The sequence below is a fragment of the Oncorhynchus keta genome, chromosome 3 (assembly GCF_023373465.1).
Source record: "Oncorhynchus keta strain PuntledgeMale-10-30-2019 chromosome 3, Oket_V2, whole genome shotgun sequence".
NCBI lineage: Eukaryota > Metazoa > Chordata > Actinopteri > Salmoniformes > Salmonidae > Oncorhynchus > Oncorhynchus keta.
In genome coordinates, this window is record NC_068423.1 from 4,290,859 (window position 1) to 4,311,317 (window position 20,459).

Consider the following 20,459-nt stretch of genomic DNA (forward strand, 5'->3'; position numbering starts at 1 on the left):
ATACATGCGCATTCCCTCTGTGAATTAGAAAATGCCTGTTTGCACGCAATATCCATAATTATGGTACAGTCTAAAATATTACTGGTAATAAGGATCTTAACAACAGTCAGAACAAAATTACAATCACGTCCATTGCTTGTTTCTACGTGCAAATTAGAATGGCTGTTTATTTCTTGAAACAGAATAAATTCCCTCAACACCAAAGTCAGGGCAGAACAAAATTGTGTTTATTTTACTCTTTGGTATTCTTTATACATAATTGCATAGCACAATGGTGGAAAAAAACATTGTAAAATCTTTGGCACTACAATTGCGATACATGGTAGCCTCAAATTTAAAATAGACAATATATCAGTATAGAAATGCAATAGCAGTGATAATTATACTTTGCAATGTAAAGCAAATATATTAAATGGGTTTTTATTAAAGATCCTTCATCAAAATGTTCATAAAAAGGTTCCATTCGATACCATCAAAAATGTCAATTTCAAATAATTCAGTGGTCAATATTCCATTTGATAGGTCATGGATTTACATATACCATGTGATAACAACTTTCTATTATTTTCTCTTTGGAAAACTTCCTCAAAAGTTTAGCTATGGCTTCTGCGTTGGTCATCTATGTGTCTTGGAGATCTATGCTCCCTTCTCACTCAAATATTTTTGTTGGCCTCTGTGTACCCTGCGGACATAACTAGTTGAAATGTTCATTATGACATCATTTCAACTAGTTTTGCCTGCATGGTACCAGTCTAATAGAGAATTGGATTGTCTTAGACTTTTCTCTCTATCCCTTTCTCTTTCTAGTCGCCAATGTTGTCTTATAACCCAGAAAGAGTCCAGCTCTGATCTCTCTCTCATTCTCTGCGACAAAACAAAATGGCTGACAGATATTTGTTCAACTTCGTAACTAGAAAAGAGCTGGGTCGTATTCATTAGGCACCAAACGCATTGAAACAGGGACGGACCTGGACTTGTCCAATAAGAAATTCTCATTTACGTTTTCTGTTGCAAAACATTTTAAATTGTTATGTGCCCTAATGAACACGACATACACCTGGTATGGGAGTTATGGAAGAAGAAAACATAGGATGGGCAGCGTCCTTCTCGGTGCTCAGCCGAAGAGTTTGATGAAGCAGGGATGGCAGTAGGGCTTGTTCTCCTGCTCTTTGAAGCAGCCCTTGCTGAGTGGCTTGAGGCAGAAGTGGCACACCAGGTGGTGCGGGTGGAATTTGGCACCCATGGCAGTGACGCAGCGGCCCAGGATGGGCTGTTGGCACGCCTGGCACATGCTGCCGCGCGACTGGTGGTAGTGGGCCTCGCACAGCGGCTGGCCCTCGTGCTCGAAGAAGCTGCCGTTGACGAAGGGGCAGTAGCACTCCTGCAGACACGACAAAAGGCAAAGGGAGTTGAGTTGGAGGTGAACATGTGATACAAAAAATGTGTGGTGCCTGGTTTGTGTGGTGTTCAATTCACATTCGTAACGTGTCCATGTTTGGCCAATCTTTGTCCTTATTGACATGAAGACACAGACCCCACCCCCCGACACACACACACACTTACCCTGCACACAAAGCACTGCGGGTGCCACAGGGAGTTGAGGGCAGAGATGTAGTTCTCCAGGATTGGCTGGGTACATCCTTGGCAACGGGAGGCGAAGAGGGACAAGAAGCACTGCTGGCAGTACTGCTGACCCTCGCGGTCATGGAAACCTACAGAGAGGGAAGGAGACACAGGCAGTTAAGTATTATGTAAAACAAATCAAGAAACATATAAAAAATGTATTCCAAATACATGGTTGTACATTTACATTCACTCATTGAAATATATGCCAAAATTGGAAGTAATGAAGTAATACGTGTGTTAGCCTCAGTAGTATGGTCATTCCATGAAGAGGGCCTTTGCATAGTGTAATTTGTGTCATATTTTTTTTATTTCACGTAATTTTAACATTTTGTTATAAAAATGGTAAACTTTAAAAAAAAAACAAATGCTCTAAAATCACCCAAATACATCATTTTAGAAATGGCAACGCTCTTAGAATAGTGATGCAGGTCTTTAGATGTTGTACACATGAAATTGTGTCATTCCGAACTTTATCCGTAATGTTATATTCCATTTTGGTGGACTTGAGCGATAGTTTTCCGTATGGGAGCATGCAGATGCTTTGTCATTTCCATTGTAGTGATAGAAAGCAAGCTTAACAAAAAGACAAAAGTTGTTCAAACATTTCTATCCCGTCTATCTATGGGTAATAGCGTTGACAAGTTATGCTCAACGCTTTCTACCACAAAACACCAGCAAATGTCCAAAACGAGTAGAACCAGCTCACCTGCTTTTTACACCATGATTTGACTCTTACCTGTTCAATGTTTCTTTTGAATATTTTTTTTTAAAGGAATGGTTTCCCTATATTAAAACGAGAGTTCAGTTCACAAAACAGGATTGACCTTAAAATGAGGGACAAATGTAAATGAATCACTTATCATGTAAAATAAATAATCATCTTAAAAAATGACTTTGTCAAAGCGACAAAAGAACTAGGGCAAAAAGAAGATGAGAACAAAAGAAGATGGTGAATACTTGGGGAAATGTAGGGGTTAAGTGGGTCAAAATCTTCCTTAAGTCAAGAAAAACGGGAAAATATATTCATATTATTAAAAGACACTAATATAACGGGCTTTTAAAATTCAATATTGGTGCACAATTTTTTTTTTCAAATATCAAAGGGCTCTATTTGTGGAACAACATAGTAAGTGTGTTTTCTGGTGTTGTATTGCTGAGGACCATGGAACAAAACAACCTATAGTTCATTATTGTCTACATCCCAGTGTGGCCCTTGGCAGGAAGCGTGGGTTTATTACCTTCCTCTCCGAATGCCCGGCTGCACTTGACGCAACAGAAACACTCCGGGTGCCAATTCTTGTCCAGGGCGGTGACCATTTTCTACACAGGCAACACAGAAAACAGTTTTTTATGGCTTCAGGTGACATACACACTTTGTAAGGGCTGTATAACTAAGGCTAATATCACTGGACATGTTAATGAAACAGTGTAATGGAGGAAATTAGTTATATACAGTAGGTAAACACAATGTATTAATTTTGACACCATTTTATGTAAGTACATAGACATTTGTGGTGAAGTAGACAGTATACACACACACATGCACGCACACACACAGTGTCAGGTGGAGGTTTTACATTGAGTATGGGCTTGTTGCAGTGTGCGCAGTGGGGAGAGTAGAGGGTAAAGTAGTCCGACTCGCAGTACGGCTGACCATCCTTTTCGAAGAAGTTCCGGCTGCCCAGTTCTGTCTCACACTCCGAGCACACAAAGTGTTCCGGGTGCCATACCCGCCCCAGAGCAGTCACCACCTGGAGGGTCAAAGGTGAATGGTCAGTCATTTAATGGCTATTCGCACTACTGAACCGAATCGAGCCAAGCCAAACTGTACTGAGCTGGCCTGGTTACGCATCCACCATAGTTACTGGAACCATGCTGGACAGGACAGTGTTAAAAGAAAACATTCAAGCCAGCACAGTGGGGTTTGGGTTGGCACAAGTGTGAAAACGGTACTGGCTTGACCATAGATCAAGCACAAATGTGATGCATTTCATGTGAAACAGAACAAAGTTAAGAACTTTCTTAGCAAAAATTGTTATGTTCTACAAGGTACAGGAAGTATCTCCACAATGGGACAGTGTTGAGCGATCGATCACCTGTCCTACAACCGGTTTTTGACAGGCCGAGCAGCTACCCTTGGAGGATGTGGGGACTCCCTGCCTGGTTAAATCCGATTGGAGGAGCCCCAGCATGCTGTCCAATGAGCCGCCGGAAGAGGCTTGTGGGGGCGGGACCGGATGCTGTGGTAATGTGATCACTGGTGTGACAGCTGGAGCTGGCTAATAAGAGAGAAGGAGAGTTAGATAACATACCAATGATCACCTGTGACACAAATGTCAATGTGATTAGGATGCATTAGGACCAGAGAGTGCATGGTGATTTTTGTCATGCTTTTGAATTAGTTGAACTGAACGGGCGTTCCAAGTTGTCTATGTTGCAGTCGCACTGCACTGATTATTAGACCTCACAATACCCGGTGAAGTCATCAGGCATTGTGAGATCTGAACCCATATTCACATAGCATCTCAGAGTATGAGCACTGATCTCCGATCAGTTTAGCCTTTTAAATAGAAATGAATAAGAGGGGGGACCTGATCCTAGATCAACACTCCTACTCTGGGAAGCTTTGTGAATACTGCGCTGAGACCAGTAACATCTCAGGGAACTAAATTAATATGATATGGCAATCGTCTGAGTCATTCCGGCTCATCGACTGCAATAGAGACGACCTGGAACACAACCGTTGACACTGGCAAGCAGACAGGGAAGGACAGAGACAGACAAGCATATACTTGTAAACAGAGAGTAAAGCTCAATTCAGAGTGCACAGCCGCAGAGACGCGACAGTCCGCGCGGCCCATTTACGAACCTCATTTAACTGGCTGTTATCAAGTCGCGGGCGACGTACGTCACAATAGACCGCATGGCTCTGCGGCTCCGCAGTTTTGAACTCTGTAGCGTTCTTAATGCGTAGAGCATGAGTGGATAACGATAGACAAGCAGAGAGAGAAAGAGGACTATATATAAATGCAATGCATCAAGAACATTGTACTGTATACACAGTATTATAAGATGATCTGCAATATTTTTGTGGTGCAAAAGAGCATAGATCTATGGAAAAAAAATACAGTAAACATTATAATCTGGCAGCGGGATTTCATTTTTTTACTCTTCTACAACAATGTGTATTCGGCAAACTGAGCGGTAGCCTAGTGGTTAGTGTTGGGACAGTAACCGAAAGGTTGCTGGATCTAATCCCCGAGCTAACAAGGTAAAAATCTGTCGTTCTGCCCCTGAGCAAGGCAGTTATAACCCACTGTCCTCCAGGCGCCGAAGATGTGGCTGTCAATTAAGGCAGCCCCATGCACCTCTCTGATTCAGAGGGGTTGGGTTAAATGCAGAAGACACATTTCAGTTGAAAGCATTCAGTTGTAGAACTGACTAGGTACCTCCCTTTCCCCCCAATGCATAAAGAGATGTCACCTGATCACACACTTTGTTGAAGGAAAGTTTAAAGTTCAATTACACAAATATGTTCTCTTTTGCGTCACAAAAATGTTGCCCGTAGTGAACTAAACTGTGCAGTAGCGTACAGGCTGTAGTGTTTAATGTGAAGTATACAGGTTGGTAGTGGGGCTCTTACTGTGCTCTGGACTCTGAAGTCAGACAGAGAGGCCATGAGTTTGTCCAGCTCAAGTGTAGCTGAGGTGGCTGACGGCTTCACCGAACTGAATGAATTAATACATTTATTTTATCATTTAAAACACAGGTTAAGCTTTTCCAGTTGGAGAGACAACATTTCAGACATAAAAAATTATAACGGATGAACACAACTAGAGTACAGGATCGTATTCATTAGTCAAACGGAAAAAAATGGACTGAAACAGGGAGAGACTACCTTGACTTAAGAAAATAATAAACATACATTTTTCACTCCCTTAATGAACACAACTTTGGAAGGAGTTAAAGGAGCAATCTGCAGTTGCTACATCCATATTTGGACTTATACATTAATTATGTATACCCATTGATTCTTGAAGAGAATCTCATTTATAAATGCCTCATGAGCTTATTTCAATTGTTGTACCCCATAAGTACCCAAAATATAAGCTTGTGTTACTCCAATGTCTGAATACATTGTAAATGAAAACAAATACTATAGAGCAGGGGTGTCAAACATAGGCCCGCGGGCCGGAACCGGCCCCCAAGGAGGTTCGATCAGGCCCGCAGGATAATTTGAAAGTGGAAAAAATGCATAAAAGACATGGAATTAATTTTTTTTTTTTTTTTAAGACAAGCCGCATCACTGAGACAGACTGAAAACAGCAGACGGTATCAATGCGCCATCTGCTGCTTGTTACGACGTTGTTAAGATTGTTAATGTCTCTACCTCTCCACTACACCCTCATTAGCCAAAATGTCGTTATCCAAACGGAGAAAAGTAGATAAGGAGTGTAGAATTTTCAAAGAAAAATGGACCACGTCCTATTTATTTACAGAGATGCACGGAAAACCTTTGTGCTTGGTGTGTTTGCAACAAGTTTCGGTATTGAAGGAATATAATATTCGACGCCACTACGAGACTCATCACAGCGAAAAATATGACGGCTTGCAAGGACAACTGAGAAGAGATAAGATTAACGAATTGCTGGCGGGTCTGAGGAAACAGCAGTCAACTTTCATCCAGAGCCGAGAAGTCAGTGAAGCAGCGGTAAAAGCCAGCTACCTAATTGCTAGCGAAATAGCATTAGCATCGAAGCCGTATTCCGACGGTGACTTTGTTAAACGATGCATGATGAAGGCGGCTGAACTTGTATGTCCCGAGAAGCGACAAGCTTTTGCCAATATTAGCATGACGAGGAATACTATAGCAGAGAGGATTTCGGAACTATCGGCAGATTTAGACAGTCAATTGAAACAGAGAGTCAAGTCATTTATTGCATTTTCCGTGGCAATTGACGATAGCACTGACATCACAGACGTGGCCCAACTGGCCATATTTATTCGAGGAGTTGATGAGACATTGACTGTTACTGAAGAGTTTCTTGAGTTGGTGCCAATGATGGACACCACAACAGCCGAGGACATTTTCGGCTCTGTCCTTGCTGCATTGGACAGAGTTGGAGTGGACTGGTCCCGCGCTGTCAGCCTGGCTACAGACGGCGCGCCATCCATGGTCGGAAAGAAAGCAGGTGTCGCGACAAAGTTCAAAGACAAAGTACAAGCCCTTAATGGAGGAGATCGTTTCTGGACATTTCACTGTATTTTGCACCAGGAGGCATTGTGTTGCAAGTCGCTGAAAATGGACCACGTCATGGAGGTGGTTGTTCGCACTGTAAATTTCATCCGGTCCAGAGGTCTGAACCATCGTCAGTTTGACAAACTTCTCAGCGACAGCAACATTACCCACAGCCTGCCATACCACACTGAAGTGAGATGGTTAAGCCGAGGCGCTGTGCTGAGGCATTTCTTTGATCTACGAGAGGAAATCGGACAGTTCATGGAGAAAAAGGAAAACCGGTGTTGGAATTACAATCTCAGGAATGGCTACGGGACCTTGCATTCTTGGTTGATATTACTGAACACTTGAACAATCTGAACAAAATGTTGCAAGGCCGCAAAAAGTTGTCACACAGTTTTCTGACAACATACATGCATTTAAGTTGAAGCTGACTTTGTGGGAGATGCAACTGGCAAATGGCAACCCTGCCCTGATTTTATCAGTATCTACTACCAGGGTACCCCAAATTAACAGCCCTGGCTGCTAAAATTTTGTGCATGTTTGGGACAACCTACCTTTGTGAACAAATTGTCTCAGTGATGAATATCAATAAAACAAAAATGCGTTCAAGGCTCACAAACAAGCACTTAAATGACATTCTGAAAGTGACAGCTAGTCAGGACATGACACCTGGTGTTGATGCACTTGTACAGGCCAAAAGATGCCAAGTTTCAGGTACAAATACAAGTCCAGACTAGACTAACACCTTTAAAATGCTGCCTTAGATACTGTTTGCATTGAAAGAATACAGCTCTGTGAAGATGAATCCTTACTGTGGTGATTTAAAAAATGTGCACTTTAATGTTAGTCAGCAGCTTCAAAACAAAAGTTGTGTGATGGAATTCTACTGTTCATACAACTCCATACATTTTCAGTATGTATTGTATGTGTATGTATGTTTCATGTATGAAGTTTACAGATTTACAGGACAGGCGAACACTTTCTTCATTACACATTTAAAATCACTCTCCTTAGTTTGTAAGGTGTACGCAGGGATTACATTTAGATTTTATATGCGTATGTGTAAGTGGTTTAAAATTCCTTTCTTTAAAAGTCTCATTTAATCTTAAAGTGCATTACTATATTTTTCAGTACCAATTAAAGTTTTGTGCCTTTGTACAATCAGTGGGATCAGTTGCAATGCATATTTGTGAATGATAAAAGTAAATTGCACATTTGTCTAAGGAAATATGAGGTGTTTCATGAAATGTTTTGTAAAAGGATAGTTCATTAAATTTCAATATTTTCCTAATGTTCTTGTGCTTCTTTACACCAAAACAAAGGAAAGACATGATATTTTGGTTATTTATAGCAGAGTATGGTATAATTTTAATGGTCCGGCCCACTTGACATCTCCCTAGGCCGTATGTGGCCCACGATGCGAAATGAGTTTGACACCCCTGCTATAGAGCTTCAAAACATGCTTAAAACTATAATTTTTATATCTTGGATGGTCAGTGATTGCATCCATAGCTCGGTCTAAGAATTTGAGAATGATTACATTTCTTCAGGCCCATCCTTCAGCTTTTTACCACAACTTTGTTATTGCTTCAACTGCTGATTGGTCGTTTAACTGAACACATAGCACTATAGACACTTCAACTATAGTAGGAGCACTAAAAAGACAGTATCCTGGAACAAAATAGAATGCATTCCAAATGGCATGCTGTTCCCTATATAGTGCACTACTTTTTACAAGAGCCCTAGGGTCCCTGGTTAAAAGCAATGTACTATAAAGGGAATAGTGTGCCATTTGGGACGCCAACCCAGTATTTACGCCTTCGGGGCAGGGTTCACCAACTGGCGGCCCAAGGGAGATTTTACTTGGTTCCCCAAGTTTTACGAACACTTTTGTATAAGTACAGTGGCGTGCGAAAGTATTCACCCCCTTGGCATTTTTCAGATTTTGTTGCCTTACAACCTGGAATTAATTTTTGGGGGGTTTGTAATCATTGGATTTACACAACACAACACTTTGAAGATGCAAAATATTTTTTCCTGTGAGACAAACAAAAATTAAGACAAAAAAAACAGAAAACTTGATCGTGCATAACTATTCACCCCTCCAAAATCAATACTTTGTAGAGCCACCTTTTGCAGCAATTACATCTGCAAGTCTCTTGTTGTACATCTCTATAAGCTTGGCACATCTAGCCACTGGGATTTTGCCCATTTTTCAAGGCAAAACTGCTCCAGTTGGATGGGTTCCACTGGTATACAGCAATCTTTAAGTCATACCACAGATTCTCAATTGGATTTAGGTCTGGGCTTTGGCTAGGTCATTCCAAAACATGTAAATGTTTCCCCTTAAACCACTCAAGTGTTGCTTTAACAGTATGCTTAGGGTCATTGTCCTGCTGGAAGGTGAACCTCTGTCCCAGTCTCAAATCTCTGGAAGAGTGAAACAGGTTTCCCCCAAGAATTTATTTATTTAACACCATCCACCACTCCTTCAATTCTGACCAGTTTCCCAGTCCCTGCCGATGAAATGAGGATGTTCTCAGGGTGATGCGAGGTGTTGGGTTTGCGCCAGACATAGCGTTTTCCTTAATGGCCAAAAAGCTAATTTTTTTGTCTAATCTAACCAGAGTACATTCTTTCATATGTTTGTGGAGGCTCCCACATGCCTTTTGGCGAACACCAAACGTGCTTGATAATTTTTTTCTTTATGCAATGGCTTTTTCCTGGCCACTCTTCCGTAAAGCCCAGCTCTGTGGAGTGTATGGCTTAAAGGGGTCCTATGGACAGATACTCCAATCTCTGCTGTGGAGCTTTCAAGCTCCTTCAGGGTTATCTTTGGTCTCTTTGTTGCCTCTCTGATTAACTCAGGGCACTGTATACAGTACCAGTCAAAAGTTTGGACAAACCTACTTATTCAAGGGTATTCCTTTATTTTTACTATTTTCTACATTGTTGGATAATAGTGAAGACATCAAAACTATGAAATAACACATATGGAATCACGTAATAACCAAATCAAAATATATTTTAGATTCTTCAAAGTAGCCACCCTTTGCCTTGATGACAGAATTCTCTCAACAAGCATCATGAAGAATGCTTTTCCAACTGTCTTGAAGGTGCTCCCACATATGCTGAGCACATATGCTGGGCTGCTTTTCCTTCACTTTGAGGTCCAACTTATTCCAAACCATCTCAATTGGGTTGAGGTTAGGTGATTGTGGAGTCCATTTAATCTGATGCAGCACTCCATCACTCTTTCTTGGTCAAATAGCCCCTACACAGCCTGGGGGTATGTTGGGTCACTGTTGGGTCACTGTTGAAAAACAAATTATATTCCCACTAAGCACAAACCAGATGGAATGGTGTATCGCTGCAAAATACTGTGGTAGCCATGCTGGTTAAGTGTGCCTTGAATTCTAAATAAATCACAGACATTGTCACCAACAAAGCACCCCCACACCATCATACCTGCCCCTCCGTGCTTCACAGTGGGAACCACACATGTGGAGATCATCCGTTCACCTACTGTGCATCTCATAAAGACCAAAAATCGAACATTTGGACTCATCAGACCAAAGGACAGATTTCCACCGGTCTAATGTCCATTGCTCGTGTTACTTGGCCCAAGCAAGTCTCTTTTCTTATTGGTGTCCTTTAGTAGTGGTTTCTTTGCAGCAATTCGACCATCAAGGCCTGATTCAGTCTCCTCTGAACAGTTGATGTTGAGAACCAGTTTCATCAAAGCACCTGATGGTTTTTGGGACTGCACTTGAAGAAACCGACCTTCATGTCTTAAAGTAATAATGGACTGACATTTCTCTTTTCTTATTTGAGCTGTTCTTGCCATAATATGTACTTGGTATTTAACAAAATAGGGTTATCTTCTGTATACCACCCCTACCTTGTCACAACACAACTGATCGGCTCAAATGCATTAATAAGGAAAGAAATTCCACAAATGAACTTTTAACAAGGCACACGTGTTAATTGAAATGCATTCCAGGTGACTACCTCATGAAGCTGGTTGAGAGAATGCCAAGAGTGTGCAAAGCTGTCATCAATGAACAAAGGGTGGCTACTTTGAAGAATCTCAAATATAAAATATATTTTGATTTGTTTAACACTTTTTGGTTACTACATGATTCCATGTGTGTTATTTCATAGTTTTGATGTCTTCACTATTATTCTACATTGTAGAAAATAATACAAATAAAGAAATACCCTAGAATGAGTAGGTGTGTTCAAACTTTTGACTGGTACTGTATATATTTTTTATCTCATAAAATACTCTAAAAACACCAGAAAATCAGCTACCAGTCATTTTAATTATGAAAATCTGTTCCCAAGTATTGAATGCATAATAGAGAGACATGATCATATACAAATGTCAGCAAGGTCCGAAATTATCGTTTAGTCAAATATTATATCTGTTTGAGAATCTTAAGGTCAATTTGCAGTCTACAAATTATGTTCGGCTCCCCCGACCATCTGATCAAGAAAAAAATTGCGGCTGAATCTAGTTGACGATCCCTGCTTTAGGGTATATGAAGGGTGTATATGGATACCTGGGGTAGGGTGTTGTGACCTTGTCCTTGGACCCCTGGAACTCTTTTATCTTGTCCCTCTCATCCTTTTTAGTGGTGGGAAACTGGGCCAGAATCTCATCTACCAACAGACAAAGATGAGCACAAAGCATGAATACCACATGTTGAGAAAATGCTGCTCGCACACAACACACATACACGGTATGAAGATGACCTTGTTTACATCATCAAACATTGAGCAAACACTGTCCAGTGGAGGCTTGTGAGGGCAAGCCTATACTGACCTGTGATGTTGAACTGGGTGGCGTTGAGCTCCTGCAGAAGGTGGTCCAGTTCGCTGAGACCCCTCCTAACACAGAGGAGGAGGAGAAGGCGGGGGGGGGAGGAGGGTCGGCCGTGCGGGGGAGCGAGGCTTATTCACTGTGCTGGAGGGGAGATAGGGTGAGAGAGGGTGAGAGAAAGAGAGAGTGAAAAGGAGAGAGCGGGAGATGGGGAAAGAATGGTATAACTCAAACAAATTAATGGGGGACTGAACCAACATTCATACACTACCATTCAAAAGTTTGGGGTCACTGAGAAATGTCCTTGTTTTGCATCAAAACATACATGAAATTAATTGCGAAATGAATAGGAAATATAGTCAAGACGTTGACAAGGTTATACATAATGATTTCTAATAATTGTGTCCTTCAAACTTTGCTTTTGTCAAAGAATCCTCAATTTGCAGCAATTACAGCCTTGCAGACCTTTGGCATTCTAGTTGTCAATTTGTTGAGGTAATCTGAAGATATTTCACCCCATGCTTCCTGAAGTACCTCCCACAAATTGGATTGTTTGAAGGGCACTTCTTACGTACCATACAGTCAAGCTGCTACCACAACAGCTCAATAGGGTTGAGATCCGGTGACTGTGCTGGCCACTCCATTATAGACAGAATACCAGCTGACTGCTTCTACCCTAAATAGTTCTTGCATAGTTTGGAGCTGTGCTTTGGGTCATTGTCCTGTTATAGGAGGAAATTGGCATACAGGGTATGGCATGGTGTTGCAAAATGGAGTGATAGCCTTCCAAGATCGCTTTTACCCTGTACAAATATCCCACTTTCCCACCCCCAATGCATCACATTGCCTCCACCATGCTTGACAGATCAAATCAAATTCATTTATATAGCCCTTCTTACATCAGCTGATATCTCAAAGTGCTGTACAGAAACCCAGCCTAAAACCCCAAACAGCAAGCAATGCAGGTGTAGAAGCACGACAGATGGCTTCAAGCACTCCTCCAGCATCTTTTTTCCAGCATCTTTTAATTTCTTTTCATTTCTTCTGCGTCTTAATATATATATATATATATATATATATATATATATATATATATATTAACCACCCAAGGGCTGCCAGCTTGGGAATCCTGCCATACCCCATAATGACAAAAGTGAAAACATGTTTTTGATAAGTGTTTGCAAAATATTGAAAATTAAATACAGAAACAACTCATTTACATAAGTATTCACACCCCTGAGTCAATACTTTGTTTAAGTATATGGGTTAAATAAATAAAAAATAAACAAAAACTACTTGAAAATCTATGGCAAGACCTGAAAATTATCAGCAACAGAATTTTGAAAAGAATAATGGGCAAATGTTGCAAAATCTAGGTGTGGAAAGCTCTTAGAGACTTACCCAGAAAGACTCACAGATGTTATCGCTGCCAAAGGTGATTCTAATGTGTATTGACTCACGAGGTTGAATACTTATCTAATCAAGCTATATTCGTGATTTATTCGTCATATTTTTTAAATATATATATTTTTTTACAAATGGTAGAATATTTCTTCCACTTTGACATTACAGTATTTTGTGTAGATTGTTGACAATGAAAGAAGCAATGGGATGCTCGGGCGGGGGCGGAAGGAACGAAGGAACGCCCCGAAATGCAGGCTGCAGCTGCACACTATTGGTGAAAATAGCACCAAAGCTAATAAAAAAAAACTAGAACATAATGGGCTGTTGAGCTAAGGAAAGCTCCCTCTTTTTTTAACACATATTTATTGGTAACGTTCAGACTCCCATCAGTGCTTTCGCTGTGGCACACGCTCAGTACATCACCAAAGGTTTGGCCGCAGCCTTTTTGACAATAATCTACAGAAGTAAATCATTAAGATTTAATCTGTGGTGTAAAACAGATAAGGATGTTTTTAAAAGACAGTAAGGGAGGGATAGTTGGATATTTCTTTACAGTAAAGTAAATTAAATGAATATCGTTCACTCAATTCTTGACTGTTACAACTTCTTCTCTTGACTGTTACAACTTGGACTCTGAGAGAGCAAAAATGTATCACCAATATTGCTGTCTGTCAATCTTTCTTGTAAAATCATCCAGTGTTTCCGCTGCCCTCAAGGTGCACCACGGCAAAATCATTGACGCCACGCAACAACAAAATATATGGAACATGAACAAATATTTCTGCTGAGGCGCATTTTGAATATGCTAGAACATTCCACATGTATTTTTCCTCTGCAAACAAAACAAGAAATTATTATAGAAAAATCTAACAACCCCATAGTAGAATAGTTGATATATTTACCTAGTAGGCTTGTTGTTGTGTTCTATGCTAGATAAATATTCCTCTCGTGGCGCATTCATGTAATAAGTGCCATAGGGATGGAAACATGCATTCTGACAAGCAGGACAATGCACAACAATTCTTGTAATCGCAAAAACATTCGTTTTACATTTACATTACATTTAAGTCATTTAGCAGACGCTCTTATCCAGAGCGACTTACAAAGGGGACTCCAGTGGAACAGCTTTCCATTCATCTAAACTTTATTTATTTCTCAACTCCTAAATACTCCGCTGTCCTGGCGCAAACTGGGGGCCAGCAGCGAACATTTTGAAAACATTGAACACAGTTTAATGGCTTTTGTTGAAAAGAGGGGACTCCCAGCTTTCCATTCCTACTTTATTTATTTCTCAACTCCTAAATATGCGCGAACTGCACCATTTTAAACCCGGGATTTTAGCAGAAGCATGTTTTCAAGCACATTACCGCTCCGCAATTCGCAGTGAGTGTGTAGGGGAGAGTGAGACAAAACGTAACACCGGTCACTTGTATGGTACAATGCCTCTCTACCTCAAAATAATTTATTTGGAATGACTTAAAAAATTGTGATGAGACAGATAAACAGGGAAAGTGTTGGTGGAAAAATTGTGACAAAGTGGTTTCTGTGAGAACCCGGGTGGCGAGTTACCCCGAGTTACCCTAACAGGTAGGCAGGCCTACATTATATTCAGCTTTATGCAAGTGTTTTTGGGACATAACATTAATTGAAATGAAAATATCTAGTTAAAAGATCACATTTGAGATCCGGCTAATGATTAGCCCAATAGGGTAAATGCAGATAGGCAACCCAATGCGTCAGCCTATTTATTTGCACTTTGCTGCATCAGTTGGGCTAAAGGTGATCATGTTTATTGCTAATAGCATACCTGATACTATGGACCATGCATAGGCATATTGTACATGGCCCAATATGTTGAAATCATTTTAGCAAATAATTTTACCAATGTGTTATTGGGCTAATTTCTGGAGGAGGAAATCCTATTTTAGATGGTGTCAGCATACCGTAATTGCTGGACTATTAAGCGCACCTGAATATAAACCGCACCTACTGAATTATTAAAAAATATGTATTTTGTACATAAATAAGCCGCACATGTCTATAAGCCGCAGGTGCCTACCGGTACATTGAAACAAATTAACTTTACACAGCCTTTAAACGAAACATGGCTTGTAACAAAAATGAAACAGTGGCCTACCAAGAAAGTCATTGGTCACTATCTTCCTCCTCCTGTGCACTGAAACCACTGAAGCCATCTCCTTCGGTGTCGGAGTTGAATAGCCTCAGAATTGCTTCATCCGATGTTGGATCGTTTTCATTGTCGCTCTCGTCACTTTCATCCGGAGGCAAATACCCCGCTGAGCTCATGCTGCCCCTTCAACACACAGCAGTCCAGCCTTTCGAAACCTGTTGATGATAGTGGATTTTTTGACAATACTCCACGCTGTCAGGACCCACTGGCAGACTTGACCATAAGTTTCTCTTCGCATGCGGCCCGTTTTAGTGAAGGATTTCTCCCCACTTGTCATCCAAGCCTCCCACTGAACAAGGAGCGCCACCTTAAATGCACGATTTACACTGATGTCGAGTGGCTGCAAATACTTTGGGCCATCTGCTTTTCTTCCCTCTGAAAGCTGTTGTTGTCTTTTTGCACTGAGTCAGTTCCTCACGCTGTTTTCCAACGTCTTATCATCGACTCATTAAAGCCAAGCTCCCGTGCAGCAGCTCTATTTCCTTTTCCAACAGCCAGATCGATCACCTTCAACTTGAAAGCTGCATCATATGCATTTCTCTGTGTCTTTGCCATGAGGGTGACAAAATGACTACCGTAATCAGAATGATGGGAAGTTTGAGCGCACTAGATTTACGTCACATTATGTGAGGGTGCTCAGTTTTTTGGCGGCATGAATCTTGTGAAAGCGGGAAAAAATCCATAAATTAGCCGCGTCATTGTATAAACCGCGAGGTTCAAAGCGTGGGAATAAAGTAGCGGCTTATAGTCCGGAAATTACGGTACTTATTTTCATTCATTTTGGAGTAGAATGTCCTTTTTGTCCAGAACTGAGCTAGTCCTTCTACAAAAGAATTTAGAACCCCGACCATATCCCCCCCACTGCATAAGAAAGTAGAATTCACAAAAAAAAAGTCAGGGCCATAAACATTATTTCATATAGGGCTGTAAAATAATAGCCTGGTGGAACCAGCTTTATTTCTGCAGCTTTGACCACTCTGTTTTACTTAGTAAAGTAACTAATAATAAAGGAAAATAGTACCTGTACAGTTGTTTGTCTGGGTTTGGGTTCTGAGAACCATTGGACTTCATTGCAGCAGACACCGTCTAAAAGAAATGTTTGCACATTATAAACATAATTCACCTGTTTTTCAACCAGAAAGTCAATCTTCACTTTTGCTCTGAAGTCAACGCTCACCCATCAACACAATAAGAGTTACGGTACTTCATAACTATTCGATAAAAACACTTAACTTTGACAAGTTGAGTTTCTAAGCAGAGTCTGATCCCTCCTTACTACCTATCCTCTTTTAGCATTGTATAATTATCTACAGTATAAGACACTTCCAACAGCCTGTTCTATGTTGACTTCTCTCTATTACCTCACCTGGAGTAGGCAGAAGTTGGCCCTCGCCACTCATTCAGGCTCAGGTATATTTCCACCCCTCCTAATGGTTAAGATTTGGGGCAAAGGTAATCTGATCCAAGTTGTTAAGTCTACCTCAAAACTCTTCAAATGTTTCTTATCTCAAACCTCTTACCTGCTGGGGTGTGTAAGCTGGAGGCGGTGGCCTGGTCTGGGCGTTTTCCTGAGGGCTGGCAGGCGCGGGGTCAGATGTCACCGGGGGATCAGAGGTAAGCAGGACTGGGCACCTGGCCAGGGGAGAGCTGGTGCTCTCTAGGTCAGCGAGGAGGGCGTCTACAGAGTCAGAGAGGATGGGAGTGTGCATAGAAATATAATCTATAGATTTTTTGAGATTCTATTTCAATGGGAGTCTTTGTAGAGGAATTCAAGATGCTGTCACTCATACTGTGCAGTCATTCATTTTGCCTCGGGGGGTGGTTAGTACACAGGTATTGGCTGATACCTATGTTGATGGTTAATGCTGGTTAAATACAAGAAATTGGAGAAATGGGAATGGGAATGGAAATTATAGAAGGAAAATAGGAGGTAAAAAAGACAAAATAACAAAGGGACACATGGAGGAGGTGAGGACATAGAAGCAAAGTATTTTGACACACTGAGATACTACAGAAAGAGGGTGAAACACACAAACAAACATACATACAGACAGTTACGTACCAAACACAACAATACGAGGACTGAGAGGGTAGTTAGGTGAGTCAGGAACTCCTGAGGGTAGACAGACGGACTCAGTGACCAATCAGAGAGATGCAAATCAGACGCAGGCAGCAGAGAGGACACAGAGAGGCGGGCCAATTTATCACTTTTTAGAGCGAGAATAACACATTGACCAATCAAAAAAGCAAGGGACATCAAATGAGCAAACAAGCTAAAGTCACATGAAAAATATAACATTTCTGTAGACCTTTCTGGACATGCCAAAGTGATAAGGAAGCAGTGGAGGAAGGGTGTTTGTCAACTGATATCGAACTCAAACCTAATTTTCACGAGAAGTACAAGCCATTTTAGTATTACTCCATGGCATACTGTATTTTATAACACATGACTGACATCATGGATGTATCCCTTTTATGGCCAAAACCAGGACAATGTGTCTTATTGGATTATTAGACAAGCTTTTCTCCTAACTTACATGGTTTACTTTTGCAAACCATGCAGAATCTGAAACAATACACGAATTATCAAACCATATTTCCAGGAAAATCTATTTTGATAATAATATTTGTGGAAGATGCACAGAGCATCACTTCATACAACTTTTGAGCAACTTTTGAAGCAACTTCAGAGCAAAATAAGGATATTTCAGAAAATGACTGCTTTACATTTTCAAAACGGAATATTTAGTTGAGGTCAGTGTATTTATTTTAGAGCTAATTTGGTATTTATATGCACGTCACATTCATAATTTCTTGATAAGAGTTAGACATATTAAACCTACATATGACTGGGGCTGGTGAGACTGCCTTTTATCATCACAGTCTGTGGTCATTTCTCCCACTGATGATTCACACTGGTACAAACATGTGGAGAGAATGTTGTTCGCTCACACACACACACACACACACACACACACACACACACACACACACACACACACACACACACACACACACACACACACACACACACACACACACACACACACACACACACACACACACACACACACACACACACACATTCTTTCTCACTCTCTCCCTCTCTTATACACACACACACTTACAGACTGGACTGCTCATATAAGGAGTTGAAATTCTCTCAATGTGAAATATGACCATATTTAGAGCTCTGCCTGCCGACTGTTTGACTTGGCCATAGCCTCTCTTAACAAGTGGTCTCGCTGAAAAACCCCACAAGTCACACCAACCAAAGACATCAACTTACAACATAACACACAACACTACAGCATAAACACACTGACATAAACACTGTCCCCCTATTTGAGAAACACGTCGCCAGTCACCCGGCAACAACTGAACCTTGAAGTGCAATCCTATCCAGATGTGTTGAACCAGATGCAGACATTCTTCCTCGTGCTTGCTAAGCATAAAATCCCTCCGTTTTGAAATATGTTGCACACACTACTCTTCGAGCGAGTAGGCCACAAGAGCAAATGCTTTGTTCTCTGGTCTGGTGCAGCACACAACCCTCCTATTTTCACTGAACTTCATGAGTCTTGGTGAGCCATCGCGGCCCTAGGCTATTTCAGTGCTAGTTGAAGAGGGCTGGGACATTGCTTTCCATTCTGAAAGTTGCCACCATTTTTAAGAAAAGAGGGATATATGTATTCCTCAACCTCTGTATCAATAGTCATTCGAAAGGGGCTCTTCTAACTATTAAATCCACCCGGTAGTTCACTAACACTAATGATAGTCACACTCTTTTCCCCTGATGGCTGAATGAAATACATTGAGATCTTTATTATGTTATGAAGCTCACTAAAGTCCATCTCTGACTCATCGATAGCATTATAGACAGAGAGGGCCTACAGAGGACGTCCAAGATCTAATTTAGATTGAATTTGTGGTTAGAGCTAGAAGCACTGCATGTTGACATAGGATACAGTTACATTAGTATACTCCTTGTTTTCCTGGCATAGAGTTAAAGAGAGCATGCTGTTTTACATTGCTGGAGTTGTCAAAGAAAAATGTCACAAAATTAAGCTTTTCCTGATCTTCTTTCCTCCCTTGAAAAAGAGGAGCACAATGTAGAGAAAGCAAGATTTGAGTTGGAAGATAATATTTTAGTTGTTCTATGGTTAAAAAGGTTATTCAATTGAGACCAGCAGATTTTCACTAGATAACAATCTCTCGTAAACATGGATTATAAGAGACCACCCATACAGTAGCTACTAGCTAGGCCTACATCTAATGTAGTCGATATACTGATCAATTCAAAAGCTTACTCTATAGGCACAATAACAAAGACTTGAGGATAAGGGCTGTTACTTTCAAGTCTAAAATGACCTGCTATAAGTAAAATGTTGCTTGATTAATAGGAATAGGACCCCAGATGCATTTTTAAACCTCGTACTATTTATAGGTAATATTTTATGCCTAATCATGTTCCTATCTATTATCATAGATTATAAGAAAACATTGTTTTCTAAACTATTCCCTTTCAATGTGCATTTACCTTTGCTCCGAATTCCAGCAAAGATGGATCTCTTTCAAGAAAACAAAAATGTTACTTTTTTCATTGCCTCAGTACTCCAACCATCGTTCTTCAATTCCATTAGATAGCGGAGCACGTAGCTACAATGTTTCAAATAGGCTAAATTATCAATACATACCCAAATCATCCATGGTGAATTCTGAAATTAGCTTTTTTTCCTCTTGATGTGAGAAAAGATGAATATGATCAACATCAGCTTGTGGTGGATGGTTTATTCTATTCAACCTTGTTCGTCAAACGTCCATGGTATGGCTGGATATATTATCTCTGTAATAGGGCTATTGTCTGCGTTGGCCCCGAATAACTTTTTGGATTCCGTTATCTACTAACTATGCAAGTATAAAAAAAAAAGGGCGTCCCGTTTCTTTTCCTCCACGACTCTCTTCCTGTATTATGCCTACTGGTACCACAGACTGGAGAAGGCGTAGTTAAATTACTGCGGTTACAACCAATGCGTTATATATACACACTAGATGACATGCCAAGGGCGATGCTTTGAAGCCACCACGCCTCCATCTTGGCACTCCCCTTAACGGCGTAAAACATATTTTGGAAGCAATAGAAATGCATGAATTAAAATGAACATTTGTTT

The 20,459-nt window shown here is 40.8% G+C and overlaps 1 protein-coding gene across 1 annotated transcript; it reads right to left on the bottom strand.

The window, feature by feature from the left end:
- Positions 1–205: 205 nt before the first annotated feature.
- LOC118364151 (transforming growth factor beta-1-induced transcript 1 protein-like) lies at positions 206–20,283 on the bottom strand. The gene is given in 15 exon segments (XM_035745384.2): positions 206–1,381; positions 1,564–1,712; positions 2,865–2,946; positions 3,204–3,377; positions 3,723–3,905; positions 4,496–4,588; positions 5,270–5,354; positions 11,434–11,533; positions 11,697–11,759; positions 11,762–11,818; positions 11,821–11,837; positions 16,310–16,374; positions 16,809–16,966; positions 17,351–17,401; positions 19,986–20,283. Coding segments are annotated over 15 exon segments (1,557 nt in total). The 5' UTR covers positions 19,999–20,283; the 3' UTR covers positions 206–1,114.
- Between the last annotated feature and the right edge of the window lie 176 nt (positions 20,284–20,459).